The following is a 17,573-nucleotide window of genomic DNA, read 5'->3' as shown; positions in this document are numbered from 1 at the left end:
ACCCTGTGAAGTAGCAGCCAGTGTGGCATCTCTCCTAGTTAGGCCAAGCGCGAACTAGGATGAGGAGCCCTGGATCCTTCATGTAGATGGCTCCTCGAACCAGCATGGCAGTGGGGATAGAATAGTCCTATGCGGTCCGGGTGGCATGAAATTGGAATACGCACTACGCTTTGAGTTCGCGGCATCCAACAATGAGGCAGAGTATGAGGCACTGATAGTCGGGCTGAACCTAGTGCAAAAGGTAAGAACAAAGCACATAGTTATCTGTAGTGATTCCCAACTCATGGTCAACCAGGTTACGGGCGAATACGAAGCACGCTAGCTCTCTATGATCGCATACTTGGCGAAAGTAAAGGAAGCTCTACTCAACTTCCAATCACACTTCATCAAGAAAATCCTAAGGTCAGAGAACACTAAGGCCAACACCTTATCCCGGTTAGCCAGCACGAGTTACAACACCATGAGAACAGTGTACATAGAGGACTTACCTTGGCCTAGCATTCTCGGTGGGGCAGAGGAGGTCGCTCCCGTCCTTGAAGTAGAGCCGAGTTGGATCGACCCACTCGCGAGCTTCTTGCTAGATGGAACCCTCCCTGTGGACCGCAATGCAGCCAAGAGGGTGCAACGCCAGGCATCCAAATACGTCATAATAGACGAACGGTTGTACCGACGGTCCTACACGCTCCCCTACTTGCGTTGCTTGCGACCTGCCGAAGCCGAGCTCATACTCCGCAACACTCATGAAGGACTGTGCGACGGACACCTAGGGGGCAGAGCCCTTGCCCAAAAGGCACTTCGACAAGGATACTACTGGCCAAAGATGAAGGCAGAAGCTGTCAAACTCGTCAGAAAATGTGACATGTGTCAGAAGCACGCCAATATCCACCATTAGCCTACTTTCGACCTCAAATACCTCACCAACCCATGGCCCTTTGTGCAATGGGGCATCAACCTCCTGAGGCCATTCCCGCCAGCAACAGGTGGGAGAAAGTTCCTAGTGGTGGCAATAGATTACTTCACAAAATGGATAGAAGCTGAACCTCTGGCAACAGTTACAGCTCGAAACATACAACACTTCTTTTGGAAGAGCATAGTATGTCACTTCGGGCTTCCTCGGGTACTGATCTCTGACAATGGAAAACAGTTTGAGGATATTAAGTTCCAAGAATGGTGCCAAAATATGAGAATTCGTCAGAACTTCACATCGGTCGCACACCCGCGGGCAAACAGTCAGACAGAAGTAATGAACAGAGCCATCCTTCGTGGACTGAAAGCACGACTAGACCGAGCTAAAGGGTTGTGGGCGGACGAGCTACCAAGTGTTCTATGGGTTCACCAAACTACAGAAAAAATTGCCACGGGAGAGACCCCCTTTAACCTTACCTACGGCACTGAAGCGGTAATTCCAGCGAAAATTGAAATACCTACATTGCGACTAGAAGCATATGACAATAAGACAAACGAAGACGAGTTACATACCATCCTCGACCTACTGGATGAGGTAAGAGACCTCACGCACATAGGGACAGTGACCTACCAGCAAAAAGTAGCTCGGTACTACAATGCCAGAGTAAAGAAGCGGAGCTTCCGAGTCGGCGACCTGGTTCTCTGTAAGATCATGGTGCCTGAACCCGGCGTGGGCAAACTTGGACCAAATTGGGAAGGGCCCCACAGAGTAAAGAGAGCACTCGAGGGGGCATACGAGCTCGAAACCTTAGAGGGCAAACAAGTACCCTGAGCGTGGAACATCGTCAACTTAAGGAGATACTACCTATAGACCACCAGGCGAAGTGGACGAAATCGCTTGTAGAGCCCAAGGGCCAGGATGCCGAGCTAACGAAGGAACCTCGACATAAGCAAGCAAAGAAACGTCAGCCAAAGTCTCAGGCGAAGCGGAGACTTAAGTATTAAACATCAAAATAGGTCGTGTGAGTGCAGTAACCCGGGCAAGAAATAGATCGGGCATATGATTAGTTCGGAAAATACGGTCAACTTGGGAGAGAACAACCAACACCAAAAGAAAAGTCATTCCATTTCAATATAAGGGAATGTACATTTTGAAAAAAAAATTACAGGCCCGGAGCTACTTCTTCATTATCAGAAGGCACTTCAATAATACCCGAAGGTCCTGCCTCGCCCTCGGAATCTAGCTCACCATCAGCAGCGTTGGCCATCTCTTGAGTTATGTGCGAAGTGGATATGGCACTGATATCGAGCTCGGGGTATGTGTTTCGAATCATCCACTGGCTTAGTTTAAAACCACTTCTGTACGAGTCCACCATCAGGTCATCAAAGCGCGGCGAGACAATGTACTCATCGACGACCTTCTTCTTGGCATCTTCTATGCCTTGAGAAAATATTTGTGTCCTCTCCCTAATGTCCTCGTGAAGGTATTCAACCTGATGCTGTAGATCCAGCCTTAGGTCCATCATGTGCTTCACAACAACCCCCATGGCCTCGACATCTCTCTGAAACCTCGCCTGTCTGGCCATAGCAGCGGGAGCAGCCTCCTCAGCAGCACGAGCAGCTGCCTTAGTAGCTCGAGAAGTCGCCTCGGCAGCACGAAAAGCCTCTTCGGTAGCTCACGCCTGCCTCGAGCTCCTCTCCACCTGGGCCGCCAAGGCATGGATAGAAGAGTTCACCTACCAAAAGGAAAAAACAAGTGATTAAGAGAACGACAACAAGAGGGATAAAAACAAAGAAGCCCGACAAGAAATCTGACTCACAACCATAGCATGAGTAGCAGCACGACAGGCAACATGGTTCAAAGGAAGATCAATCCACGCCCCGATCTCCTTGGGGAAGGTGACCTCCCTACTCTTCTGAAGAGCGTAGTTCGGCGACAGCACACTCCTGAATTCCCCTTGGGCTCCCGAGCCTGAGGGCTCAGCTCGCGTATAAGCGGACCCAGAGTAAGCAGGAGCACTAGAGTAGGCGGGAGCTCCCGTGTGAGTAGTCTCGACATAAGGGGCCCCTACCGCTTCTTGCATTGGAGGAGCCACCTCGGGCTCCCTGGGCGGATCCTCTGACGTGTAGTTTGGTACCTGAGGCTTCGCATCCTGGGGCAGCTCGGCACGAGTTCGCTTGGCGATTCGCTTCCTCTTCTTCATGCCTTGAAACAGGTGTCCACCGCGAGTCTTTTCTGAGTCCATCATACTTGCAATAAAAGAGTTTGGCATCAGAAAAAACGAAATAACAAAGCAAAACAAGAAACCTCTGAGCAAGGAACCTACCCGAACTCAGGCCAACCATAATGAGCTTGGCCTCCGTTAGATACTGATGGCATTTTAGCCCTAGCCGTGCCCATTGCCGGAGGCCCTTCACCATCTCTTTATCAAGCGTAACACCAGAGTCAGGGGCGGCCATCCCCCACCCGGTCTGAAACGGCCACCCTAGTACACTTCGCACCCCGAAGTAGTCCCGCTTCCAGTCGGGACCTTGTTGGGAAGTTCGTGCAAGAGCTTAAAACCCAGGCAAGGAGACAGGTAATACGCCCGCCTATGCCCGGGAAGGGGACCCGCTTGTTTCTTAAGCATTAAAATAGAGGAGAATATCTCCAAGTCTAAAGGAAAGCCATGTTCGCAAAATAGGGAGATTGTCCCCACCAAGTTACGAATGGAGTTTGGGTGAAGCTGACCGACAGTAACACTGAAGTGGTTCATGACCTCGACAAGAAGGGGGTGGAAAGGCAGTTGCATCCCCGCAGTGAGCTGCTCCCGGAATATCATGATCTCTTTAGGACCGTGTTCCCAAGGAAAGCTACCCGAATGAATGAAATAGGCGTACTCCCCAAGCAAGTTGTAATAGGTAATTAGGGATTGGAGCTCTTTAGGCATCATGGTCGAGGGACCAAACTTGTCTAACATCCGACCTCGATGATAGGTGGACGCCAAACTGCCCGAGGCGGCTTGGCCTACGGGATCAAACTCTTCCTCAAGTTCTACCTTAGGTTCGCTAAGGCCATCGGGGGATGCAACTCAGTTCATAGAACCTGCATCAAACCCACTTGAAGAACCGTCTGAACTATCCGAGTTAGACATCAAGGAAAAAAATGTAGATTCCAGGAAAGTACTCACCCGGAAAAAGGTTTGAATAGACTACGGAAATTGGAACACAAGCAAAAAACCTTGAAGGAGAACTAAAAGCCTGGACGCGAGCTGAAACTTGGACGCGAGCTCAAGAAGCAAAGCGCAGAAGTGACAAAGCGACTGGGGTCCCCCGCTATTTATACCCACAGTAACCAAGAACCAACAATGCAGATCAAAGCCAATCCGACGGCCCGCAGTCACGCTGACCGCATGTCTCCTGAGACCGAGACGTGATTGGCGCACGTCTTTCTGAAATTGACAAAATGTCGGCGCACGTCTTTCTGAAACTGACAGGACGACAACACACGTCTTTCTAAAACTGACAGAACGCCAGCGCACATCTCCTCGCATTACAAACGGCAATGACGCATTTTTTCAAATTCGAAAAGACCCGCTATCACGTCTCCCAGTGGTGCGCTTTTTTGAAATTTGAAATAAGCGCGGACCACCATGTCTGTTAGCATTTGTAAGCAGGTCGACGCGTTTTCTGCCTTTTGGGCGCTCGAGAAACCCAAAGAACCCTGGCAATGCACCTCGCGCTATTGAAATTTGAAGTACGGGACAAATCCACCTACCACCATGCAAATTCCCTGCGCCAGGGCAAGGCCCTTAGCACGAGGAGTGGGGACAATTGATGAAGGAAGATTTGGCCCGACCTCGTAATTACGCAACACGTGGCAAAGGCAACAGCTTGGCGCAACAGTGCGCCCAAGGCGTGAGCACCAAAGGGACGAACCAGCGGTCCGAACTCCCTACCAACAGTTTGAACTCCCTACTAGGAGCCCGGACTCCCTACAAGGAGCCCGAACTCCCTACAAGGAGCCCGAACTCTCCCTTAGGCCCCAAGCCAAACACGAAGGGCAATAACCCGAACTGGCCTGCCCCATGGCAGCTCGGGACACACCTCTATCCGAACTCAAGACTCCACCTCGCTCACCACTCCAGCACTTCGCCTCCAGGATGCCGAACTGAACAACTGTACCATGCCTGACACCGAGGAAGTTCGTATCCAGGGGCGGCGCACTTGACTAACTTGGGATCTGACGCTTGACAGCCACACTTCAAACGGCCACCGCCATCTCCGATTACAGAGACGGTTCCGACAAGGAGCAGTGGCAGTTCTGTCCCAGCAGAGGGGATGACACCCGAACTGGCAGAGCACAGAAGTAATCATATTCGACCTGACATAAGCCTCGGAGTGAGTGTGCGAAGTGGTTATAAAAGGCTCCCTACCCCCCAAGAACAAGGTATGTGAACTTTGCGCCATCTGGTTTTATCTTGCTTTTGAGAGAATACTAACTTGAACTTCAGAGCAATCTTACCGGGTTCCCCTCGGAATTCCCTTATCTTCTCCGTTTCAGGTTCTCTGTAACTCTGTTCAGAGACAAGGCCGTTGACAATTAGAACCAGCCGAATTGCACACCGTGAGAATCATTCTTACTTTATTTTTTTAAAGGACATCCCTACAGCAGTGATCTGGTTATAATGTTTATTTGGTCCAACTAAAGCCTTAAATATCGATATATTGCATATGCTGATAGGGGCATATCGGACAGTCCCTTTTTTTTTTAATCCATTTAGGGGGTCGATTTAAGGCTCCTCCACTCCCGATACATATCTATAGAGGTGTATCAGGGTGCTCCCGATATAATAATAATTTGAACCTTGGGTCCAACCTTTTAACTTGATAACAAAACCTGTTGGCTTGGTAAATGATCGGCCAGATGGAGACGGTTGAATTGTTGATTTGTTTGACCCATTATACTTTGATATTGATGGTATTATGGGTTTATAGATAATAATCTATAATCTATAAAATTATTTCAACGTTTCCGTTTCTCTCTCTCTTTCGAAGATAAAGTCAAATAAATCAGACCAAAAAAAACAGAGCACCTAGAAAATAAAAGTTCTTATTTAGTTTGCAGGAATAGGGATTTGGAATCAAAATTGGAATGGGCTATTCCATTCCAATTGTTTAGTTGAGAGGAATCGAAATTTCATTCCCTTTTCTGATGGATGGTATTTCCCTATTTGAGGGAATGGCCATTCATTTTCCCTCCTTTGATAATGAAATTTCACTCTTACTGATTTCAAAATTTCAATTTTCATTTCCATTATTGTCTTAATCAAACAGATTATAGGAATAGATTATTCAATTGAGAATCAAATGAACCTAAGAATCCAGAAATCTTAAATTATTTTTTTTCAATCTCTCGCCCAACTTTATTCAATTCCATCATAGTGAGCTTGACAAAACAATCCAGAAATCTTCTAGTTGGAAATTAGTTGGAGCCAAACAATGGCCAACGCCTTCACTTAATGGGTTATAATTAAATATTTAAATTTCCTACAAAATTTTTCTATAGGAAATTTTATATTTTTATTTTAAAAACCATTTTTTTGAATGAAGTAACAAAAAAGGCTTGTGTGGACTGGAAGATTCTGTGCCAGGCAGTCCAATGAGATCACCATATGATGGACGATATATATATATATATTCATGTCGTTATTATTGTGGTGGGGGGGCGCAGAAATGCAGAATGAATTTGAATTTCTGAATCCACCTCGATAAGGAATTCAAAAGCAACACAAAATTCTACAACTTTTTTCCATGCTTTTGTTTTGTGAATTCCATGACATCGAAAAATCCCAAACCAACAAAATCTGGGGATTCTTGGAATGGCCGAATAGAAATCCATTAATTAGTTCCAAACCCACCAGATTCAAAATTTCAAAAAGCAACCATGAATCCTCATTCGAGGGTTCGTTCGTTCCGTTTCGTTTGTTGTAGTTGTATCACATATACATTCACCTTCATCCCGCCGGCTGATAACTTTTTTTTCGGCAAGAATACGTCACCCACATCGATCTCACGAAAGAAGCTGACTCGTTAACAGATCACCATCACAATTAGTATTTTCACGCATGGATAACACACACGATCGGAATCAACATTAATGCATGGACGCAATCACCTATCTTTTTTTCTGGAAAAGAAAATGACGGTGGGTCCCACATTTGACAATAGACAGACTGACCACGTAGAAATTGGTCCCAGATTTTGGATAAACCCGGTCTGGTCTCCGGTGTTAGAAGGCAAATTCGTTTCGACTTTGTATAATGTCAGGTTTGGTTGTGTTCAAATTCAAACGGTTGAGTTAATAGTCAAGAGTTAAGGGAGAATTAGGGTGAATCAAGGAAATTTGGACCGAACTGTTAGGTAAGGTCGTCTCTGGGTACAAGTTGTAGGAGTGGCACGATAGATTGAAGGATACTCTGACAGGTTGAAATGTTGACCAAATCCACTGATGGTGATGGACAGTGTTGGACACAATAATATCTGGCCTACGCTTTTCAAGCTTATTAATTGAACTAACCGACGTCTGTTATAGAAAATGGAAATGGATGGATGGAAAGGATGTGGTCCTGGGCCCCCACTAAGTCACTTCCGAGCACCTACCTTTCAATTGAGCTTGGATCTGCTACCCACACTATTTGTTCTTACCTCCCTACCCACAGATTGGTGTGGATTCGAGTCGAGTTATTTGAGTTTTGGCTCGGTCATAAATTATTATGTTCTAGTTCGGTTCGAATTAGAGATTTGAGTTTGATTCAAAAGTTTGGAAGTTCAAGTTCAATTTGGCTCAAGTTCAGTTGTCTCTGATTGCACATATACCTAATAGTCGAGGTGCTGAGTTGAGGTCTTCCTCAGTTGATGAAGTACCTAGCCAAGGTGACACTCTACGTACATATACTTGACTAGGCTCGTGAGCCTCACGATCTGAATTGTATTAAGCTTGAGCTCGACTCGATTAGCAAACGAGCCCATATATTAAGCTTGAGTTTGGCTCGAAGCTTAGTTTAGAACGAGTCAAGCCAAACTCAAATAGCTTGTAAACAGCTCATCTCAAGGCCACCCCTACCCACAGACCTATGCATTTAGAATATCTCTTTTTTCATTTGTTTTGTGCATATAGATGTAGGAATATTTTGTGGGTAACTGATCCAAAGTGCTTTCAATTAGGAGTTCCGATCTTGAGATTAGCTTCGGTTAGGGCAAGCCCATGCTCACACCATCCCAACAGCCTCTTGCAACCTTGCATTGGAAATATCTCCCCATGAAATAAAGCACATGGGTAGGGAGATATTCCCAATGCAAGGCTATAAGGGCTGCTAGATGAGCGTTTACCTAACGGAAGTGAACTCTCCAATCTCATACCAATAGAATAAGTTCCAACCACATCCCATTCATGATGAGTTCAACTTTTATAGAAAGACCCAAGCTTCAAAGTATCGGAAACGCAAGGTGTATCGGAAAGACAATTTTAAGAGACATATTGGGATATGCTTAGGACGTATGGATACGGACAAAAAATCAAGATACACATAAATATGATAAAAATTCAAATAAATCTTAAAAAATATATTACTAACTATATTTACAAATTTTTTATGATTGTAAATAAGCCATTTAAATGTAAAAAACCATAATTTAATGGTTTATATAAAGTGTGATATATCGGGACACAATTAGTAATCGTTGAAAAATGATGGAAAACTAAAATATAAAAAAACAAAAAAAAAACTAAAATGTGAATGGCAAATTTCAAAAACCAATATAATTAATATTAATATTTATTGGTATATAAATTTTAATAATTAATTCTAGCATTTATTAAGAAAAACTTGTCACTCATTAAGAAAAGTGAAAATTTACTTAAAATTAAAAATATGTATAATCATTGCAAACAAATATGTGTGGCTCATTGGCGAACTTGTGGTTGTTAAAACTTAAAATCAAGTGACCAAGGTTTGAATCTTGCTATAGCCTAAAATGTGAAGTCTTTGCACTAACAAAATGAAATTAATGATAGTGGATCATTAATTAAAGGAATTTATGAGAGAATTTGAATTAGGTGCTAAAATTTAAATTTAAATTTGCCTTGGAGTAATTGAATAATTAATGAAAGAGAAATTAGACTTAAATAAATGACATTAATGAGAGATTTGGTATTAAATATGGATTGACGAATAACGATATGGATCTAAACTGTATCAGACTATTTCAGGCCCATATTGGAATGTATCAGGCCCGTATCGCTTGATACAGATCCGAAATAGTCCGACACGTGCTCGTATCGGCTGATACATACAAAAAGAAACGGAATGAATGATTTATACACATTCCGCGTATTGGGTTCTTGTCGAAACAATATGTACCAGCTGATACGGACCGATACATTGCAATATTTTGAACCTTGGTAAGACCTAGCCTAAGTTTCATGGTGAGATGCGCATGTTAGATTATGTAGGAAGCAAGGTTCAAAGTATCGACACGTATCGGCTCGTATCAATCGATATGTATCATTTTGAGACCCCTCCAATACTCCCCTATAGTTGGTGTATCGGGGGTCTAATCGGTTCAGGGGATGGAGGAGCCCTAAACTAGCCCCCTTGAACTGATTTCAGGAAAAAAAACAAAAAAAAAAACAAAAAAAGAAACAGTATTCATTCGTCCAATACGCTCATACCGACATATCGGGCATATCGATATTTTGAACGTTACTAATAAAAGTGTTGGAATGTATTTTGTTGACAACAGATTCCAACTTAATGGGAGCTGGGATTTACTGACGACGAAATACTTTCTAACAAGTTCCAACATGATATGTGTTCACACATCTTACCATGGGCCCCACTCTCATGGTAAGATGTACGGACACAGATCATGTTCAAATTTGTTGGAAAATTATTTTGTTATAACTAAATTCAGCCCTAATAAATGAGCAAAATTTCTTAAGTAAATTGCTAAAAAATTACCCATAAAAAAATGAATTTTCTATAAGACTCATACTCACCCCCTCCCCTTACCAACAAGCGGGCCCTAACTTCAAAGTTCAAACCTACAAATCTACCATTATTTGTTGGATTACAAAAAAAAAAAAAAAACGAAAAAAGAATATCAAATGATCAGATTTAGCTTGCTTTTTGCCAAATTTACCCATCAAAACTAACATAGATTAGAGAATATTGTATCCAATGATCCTCCGTTTTTTCTAAACAAGCCCATCTCATTCTCCTAGAGCCTACTGAATTTAAGAGAAGCCGGACCCAATCCTCATCGCCCATCTAATTTCTCATACCAAGGAGTACGGATTCATCATCTATCATACATTTATCCTTTATATGCTAAATTGAGCCGATCACAAAGAATTCGGATCTGCTACTCATAAGTTGTTCCTACATTTCTATTCATAGAACATTACAGTTGGACATTAAAAATATTTCTCTTTTCTTTTATAGGGAGATGGTTGCAATAAAGGACGGTAGTGTTTTATGGGTATAATCATAAAACATTTTGTGACTAGCAAATTCATAATGGATCACAAGACTATACCCCTTTCAAGAGTTTACATTTGCACCCCATAATGTTCCACAATACATTCCTCATAAATGGGCGCCTCATAGGCACATCGACCATGCATTGGGAACATCTCCCATAAATATTCACTAAAAAGTACGGGAGAATGTGGTATATAACGTTGTGGGGCGCAGATCTGAACTCCCCCTTTCTATAATAGATTCTTCAACTGCTATGGCGTAGAGAAGAATAGAGTTAACAGTGGAGAGGAACGAGCGAGAACACCAAACACAATCACGACTTCACGATGGATGCATCAGAAATTCCTTCCAGAAAATATAATATAATATTATTTAAAGATCCATTTCGTACTATCGAATTAAAGTATGAAACGCAACTTCAAAAAGTTATATAAAAAAAAAAAAAAGGGGAAGAAGAAAAAGCTAAAAGTTGTGAAATGTGACAGTAGTTTGAGTAAAGGAGAAGCTAGTTTTGTTGGGACTTCATGTTCCATAGTTGGTGGACTGAGTAGAAGCTGAAAGTATGGTGACGCGACCCCTTTAGTTCTTTCTGGGGAAGACAGCAAAGGACGATCCACCATCCTTACTCCTGTGTTACAGATGGTGCATGATCAATTTGGCCATCTCCCTATGGTAATGAAAATGGAAAAGAAAAAAAACAAAAAAAAAAAAACAAGTTTAATAGCAAATCCTTAAACCATCTCCCCTCCGATACGCCCCTACAGTGGGTGTATCGGAGGTCTGACCGGTTCAGGGGGTAGAGGATCCCTAAACCGGCTCCCCTAGCGGTGTATCGGGCGTATCAACATTTTGAACCTTGGGCATATTGATATTCACAAAGGTCCATCTATAAAGGTTTAAAGAACCGACCCAGAACCAGAACCATTCTGGTCATCAGTTTCCAGTTTCTAGGTCAATGGTTCAACCATCCAATTCAAACAGTCTGTTCCAACCTAAAAAATAAAAAATAATAATAAAAAATAAAAATCAGCCATAAACAGTTTGAATGAATTGATGTTTTGCCACCCAAATCAGCAAGTAACTGACCAAATCAACAATTTTTTACCAAAGAAACAAAGACCGGGTTAAAAGTAAAATGGAACCGATTGTCTAAACAGTTCCAAGGCAGAATGAGGTCTGACCATCCAGATCAACAGCAGTTCAAAAACACTGCCTCTAATAGAATCCCCAACCTGCATCAAAGACAACGTTTGACTCTCTTTAACTCACAACATTGGCATCTTTATCCTCCTGTTTGTATTGAACATCTTGGCGGAGGCGGAGGATGCCTCCTAACTAAGTACTTTCATTTTGGTAAATGAATTGTATTACCCACGGGCTTAATTCAAAAAAAAAAGGGAAAAACTAAACTTTGGGGAAAAAAGTCACTTCGAAGGCCATCTCTTAGAATCAGACGTTTTAGAATTTAGATAACAAATCGTTCTGAATGGCGTCTGAAAAATTAACCCGATAAGCTTTTACTTCAGGTCGTGCATTTTGACCCGTTTAATTCATTACTCTTCACCTGGGACTTTGACACACCATTGTATCGTCGGTGGCCGGCGGGTTCCCAAATTCGCAACTGAGAGAAATGTACGCTAGAAGCAACACCATTAAATCACGGTATAAATTTCTTTCAAATTTAGACTGTCCACGCTCCACATAAGCACCAAAATTGCTGATAAAACACATTATAAGACCAAACGCGACACGGTTATGCTCATTTTCGGTTCAAGGGATTCATTCGGGTGGAAGGGGAATCCCATATAAGCACAAGCACCGTGGCGATGCCAAAAGTATATAAAATAAAAAACGAAAATAAACCGGGTAACTAAAGTTGACCTACCTTGTATTCCTCAATGAATCCCAGTCGAAGAAAAAAAATATTAACGTTAAGGCAGAGATTCAATATTGAAGAGAATTCCTGTATCCAACATTAACAAATCATGTTTTCATTCTACACAGTATCCCCTCTCAACATATTAAAAATAAAACCAAAGCATAAATAAAGGGAAAAAAAATGAACCAATCCAAACTACCTCTTTTCGGTAATAAAAAAAATATACAAAAAATTCGCAACAACAGATACCCATTCACACCCAAAATGGGCAATCATAAATTCCCCATTACAAATGTGCAGGACCCATTTTACTCGACAGTAAGATAAGTTCAAAGACACTAATTAAGGCACTAAACCTATAAAAGAGCCAACATTAAATAGTACTTGGCAAATAAAAAGCATCTTAGTCTTACCTTCATATAAACCACGAACAAAACTCATCAGAGGAGATCAGCAACATTTGATGGCAACTCCTCAATGACTACATTATAGAACCTCTGTATGTCAAATAGCATCCTCTCATCATCACGTGTCACAAAGTTGATGGCAACACCTTTCCTTCCAAACCGTCCACTACGACCAATTCGATGGAGGTAGTTTTCAGGCTGTGTAGGAAGATCGTAGTTTATGACAAGAGAAACTTGTTGCACATCAATACCACGAGCCAAGAGATCTGTGGTGATAAGCACACGAGAGGAACCAGACCTAAATTCACGCATGATAATATCCCTGGTGTTCTGGTCCATATCTCCATGGGTGGCAGATACTGTGTGGTCACGATTCCGCATCTTGTCAGTAAGCCAGTCAACTTTGCGTCGAGTGTTCACAAAAATGACACTCTGTGTGATGGCCAAAGTCTCGTACAAATCACATAGTGTCTCAAGTTTCCAGTCCTCCTTTTCAACGTTGACATAAAATTGCTTAATACCCTCAAGAGTGAGCTCATCACGCTTCACCAAAATCCTTACAGGCTTGTTCATGAACTTCCTTGTGATCTCAAGGGCCTCAGGTGGCATTGTAGCAGAAAAAACCCCAACTTGAACTTTTGATGGCAGGAGCTGGAAAATATCATAGATCTGACAGATAAAAATGCACGTCAGAATCCATGGCCAGAACGCTACAAAGTGTCAACTAGTAACGATCACACATTTAGAAATATAGCACTATGGAATTAAAACCTGACATAGACCAAACAGAAAGCACATAATAGTTTTCATCGATGCCAATAAAACACATTTAATTTGTGATTTAAACGCTAGAGTCCGAATCCATGGCCAGGTTGCTGACGTATTTCTTCCTACAAATTCTAATAGAATAAAGAGTAGGCTCTGAAATCAATCCATGCACAAGGATTTTTTTTGGAATCACATATTCACGAACTTAGCCTACAATTATTTAAAATCCCAACTCCAAAAAAGGGCCTTGTAGTCCCAGCTGTTTGGCTTTTAATTTTATTACAACAAGAAATGGACCCAAAAGTTGTAAATACCAACTCTAAAGCAGGCTATAAAGATATAAATTGTAAATGCAAACAAAGATTACAGTTAAGTATACTAAATATAAGCCAACAGACAGAACATAGAACGCCTTTAAGTCCCATAAGCCTAGTCAGTGTAATTATGGATTTCCAAATTTGTTTCTTTATTTCAATAAACCAAGTAGTTTTCATTCACCTCCAATTAAACTGTTATGGATCCAAAGAGAAGAGTCAAGGAAAAAAATTTCTGTTTTCACCTCCAACTCTGTTCCTTTACATCATATGAATGTAATAGCCACTTGAGGAGCCAAATTTCACAATAAAAGTTCTAGGAAAAAATGAAGAGGAAATTCTAACTTTGACATTCCAAAATATTTCCTGACCTCAATGAAAGTATGCAAGGACAATAAGATATTTACAAGCATATGCCAAATGACCAAGCAACAGCTAGAAACAGCATAAACATATCATTACAAACATCCACAAATTAGCACCAGAAGCTGAGGCACATAGATAGATTCACAAGGGATATACCTGGTCCTTGAAACCTCGAGAAAGCATTTCATCTGCCTCATCCAACACAAACATCTTAATGTAATCAGGGCGAAGCGACTGTCTCCGCAACATATCAAAAACACGACCAGGAGTACCAACAACAACATGAACTCCATTTGAAAGAATGCGTTGATCCTCACGGACACTAGTTCCACCTACACAGGCATGAACTTTCACACCAAGATAGTCTCCAAGTGCTCGCATAACCTTCTCGATTTGTTGTGCAAGTTCTCTGGTAGGTGCAAGAACCAAGGCTTGGCATTCTACTAAACCATAATCAAGCTGCTGAAGAATTCCAGAGCAGAATGTTGCTGTTTTTCCTGTCCCAGACTGTGCCTGCTGAATTACATCAAGACCTTTGCAGAAGGGCACAATTCCCCTTTGCTGAATTGCAGAGGGCTTCTCAAACCCTTGAACAAACAATAAAATACAAGGCTTTCAGCATTCCAGTCAACCTTTAGGGAAAAGGCCAAAACATCAAATGAGAGAAGCATGTAAACCAAACTTCACGGCACAAAATCACACCAGTGACATTCAACCTAAGAAGCACGTTTGCTGGGCCCCAACCATCCCAATTAAGTATGCCACCTCCTAAATATTTTACAATATCCTATAAGCCCTCCAAGAAAGGATTTTTCTTAGCCACACGTTAAGGAGATTATTTAAAAGGTGGTACCAATCAGGTTGAATTTGGGGCTAGATCTCACAAGCTGACCTGAATGTGAATTTGAACCATGCTGCAGTTATCAATTAAGGGAAGTAAATTCCTTCATGCTTCCACAATAAAAAATATAACGGCCAGCATATAGAAACAGTGGAAATAAAGTTGGATCTACCATATGCATAGATGCCCCTCAGAAGATTCTCTTGCAAGCCCATGGCATCAAAACTTTCATAGACCTCATCATATGATGTAAAGAAATCTTGTCCATCTGCCGTAAGTCTGCTCCAATCCATTCATCCAATCAATAATCATTATTAAGAAGTTACAAGCATATATAAATTTGCATTTAACTATTTGTGTCCCTTGTAGTGGAGAGGAATTAGAGAACTTACAGTTCACTCATTTTGGCATCATACTGGCGCGCATCAAATTGTGAACCTTCAGGTGCCAATCCCGCCATGACTGCAAAATTTAACCCATAAAAACAAACTCAAGGAAATACCAACAATAATACAGAAAGAAGATTTAATCCATCATTTCATATTTTATTCCAAAAACTCGTCTAAGTTCCCAATGACATGTTATAAACTTGAACATTAGGAACGTCCCTAAATAAAACAAGCAAGAAAGTGCATCTGGATAAAATAAGGAAGACAACTCTATAAGTAGATACTCTAAGAAAGAATTTTAACTTTCTAGTAAAATAATGGAAATCATTAATGTTTGAACAGTTTTCAACATTTATTATTTGTAACAGACAATAACATCAACAGTACAGAAAAAAATATTTGATACATCATTCCATATATTGGATGATGATGATGATGATGATGATGAGTTTGTCTTGCACAGCTGGTCCCAAGCCTGCATAAAGGAGGGTTGTGTCGGGTTGGCAGCCAGCACTAACCTTTTGCCAAACTCTGATGATCATTAGCCAACCCCATATAGTTGGGAGAAGGCTTGGATGATGATGATTCCATATATTGTTCTAAAATCCAGTCTAGGTTCTCTATAAACTTGAATATTAGGAAAAGTTACAAATGTGCCTAAACAAAACAAGCAGGGAAAGTGCATCTGGATAAAACAAGGAATAAAACTCCATCAAACATAGTTCCACCAACTTATCAAGCATGTGATAACTTCTAATTTTAATTTCTTTTTTCGCACATATTTGTTAATAGATAATGAACATTAAATACCATAGTCATTAAAAAGTCTAGGTGATTCTAGGTTCAGTGGAGTGCTAGTAACCTAGGCAACAGTGGAGGCCATGACAAAATTTATTAGCAAAGTTAAAGACCATAATTTTATACTAATAAAAATGATTAAAAGAGCAAGTAATGAAAAGGGAAAAAGAACAAGAGGGAGAGCTCTTTTCTATTTAATTTGTGTTTGTGAGTGAGAGAGAGAAAGTCTACAAGAAAAAAACCTTTTTATCCTTTTTTTCTTTTTTGTCTCCTTAAATCCTTGGGTCTTTCATGTTGTTATGGTAAAATCCTTTAACCAAGAATGAATAATATGCATAATATATGGTAGGATGCATTGACAGTTTGACACCAGTATTGCATGGATGGGAATTGGAATCTGACATGTCTGGTTGTCTGGGAATCTGCCTCAATTAACCTAAAAATGTATGATTCATAGACATGCATCTTTTTCTTTTGGATCAATAACAGAAACTTTTATTAATAAAAGGAGATGGTAGAAGATACAACAGGAAGGGGGGGGGGATAAAATCTCTTACCCCACCCCTATGAGTAAACATCAAATTACAACACAGCCAAAAGAATCTAGCTCTTCCCACCCCTTGTTTAGCTAAAAAGTCTGCGAAAGAATTGGCACTCCTCTTGGATCACTGAAAGTTAATAGCCAATCTAGAGTCGCCCTCCACCAGCAATTTCCTAAAATTCAGAGAAACCCCCAACCTATAGGGCCTGAAAACATGGCCATAATTCGACCTTCTTCATCCCTGAACACTCCACCTATACCTGAAGGGCCTGGGTTTCCCTCGCTGCTGCCATCAAAATTCAATTTAGTGAACCCCAAGGTTGGAGGAGTCCAAGTTGGAGCAAGGGAATTAATCAACCGAGCGGACCAGGCTACTTCTTTCTAATTTCTAATGATATCTCCTGCTGAAAATCCTTCAAATAGCTTCATAGACTTGACCCAATGTACCACCCTAACATAGATTAAATCAATGATGGCTTCTTTGTTCTTTTCGTTTTCACGGAAAGTTCATTGATTTCTTTCCTCCCACATGGACATTATCTTATAAATAATTTTTACTTATATATGTTAAATATTATGTTTTTTTATATTATTACTCAAAGAACAATATAAACATAACAACTTAAATAGTTAAATTACAATATAAAAGTCGCAGCTTTTGCCTATTTGCCACATAGACACATTTGTTATTTTTCATTGTTTTCTAATTTTAATGTTAATTGGAAAAGATTGGAACAGATCCAATAAACAATGGGTCACAAGTATTGTGTAAATTGGGAAAATAATAATAACAGAGCCCCAAATTATTTAGCTTAAATGGTCGGAATTCTGTTGCATAGA

General features: G+C 41.1%; 1 protein-coding gene across 1 annotated transcript in view; it reads right to left on the bottom strand.

Annotated features, from left to right (window-relative positions):
• Positions 1-12,380: 12,380 nt before the first annotated feature.
• The window catches only part of LOC148842290 (uncharacterized), a 59,619-nt gene continuing 54,426 nt past the window's right edge, over positions 12,381-17,573 (bottom strand). Inside the window, exons 15-18 of the mRNA XM_088957823.1 lie at positions 15,398-15,467; positions 15,178-15,284; positions 14,321-14,751; positions 12,381-13,385 (exon numbers count right to left, since the gene is read on the bottom strand). Coding sequence (XP_088813949.1) covers positions 12,750-13,385; positions 14,321-14,751; positions 15,178-15,284; positions 15,398-15,467 — 1,244 coding nt within the window. The 3' untranslated portion in view covers positions 12,381-12,749. The remainder of the gene's footprint in view (positions 13,386-14,320; positions 14,752-15,177; positions 15,285-15,397; positions 15,468-17,573) is intronic.

This window comes from Nelumbo lutea, chromosome 8 (genome assembly GCF_056320005.1).
Source record: "Nelumbo lutea isolate HS-2025 chromosome 8, American lotus-T2T, whole genome shotgun sequence".
Lineage (NCBI taxonomy): Eukaryota > Viridiplantae > Streptophyta > Magnoliopsida > Proteales > Nelumbonaceae > Nelumbo > Nelumbo lutea.
The sequence above is the reverse complement of the archived record's forward strand: the minus strand, read 5'-3'. Positions and strand labels throughout refer to the sequence as shown.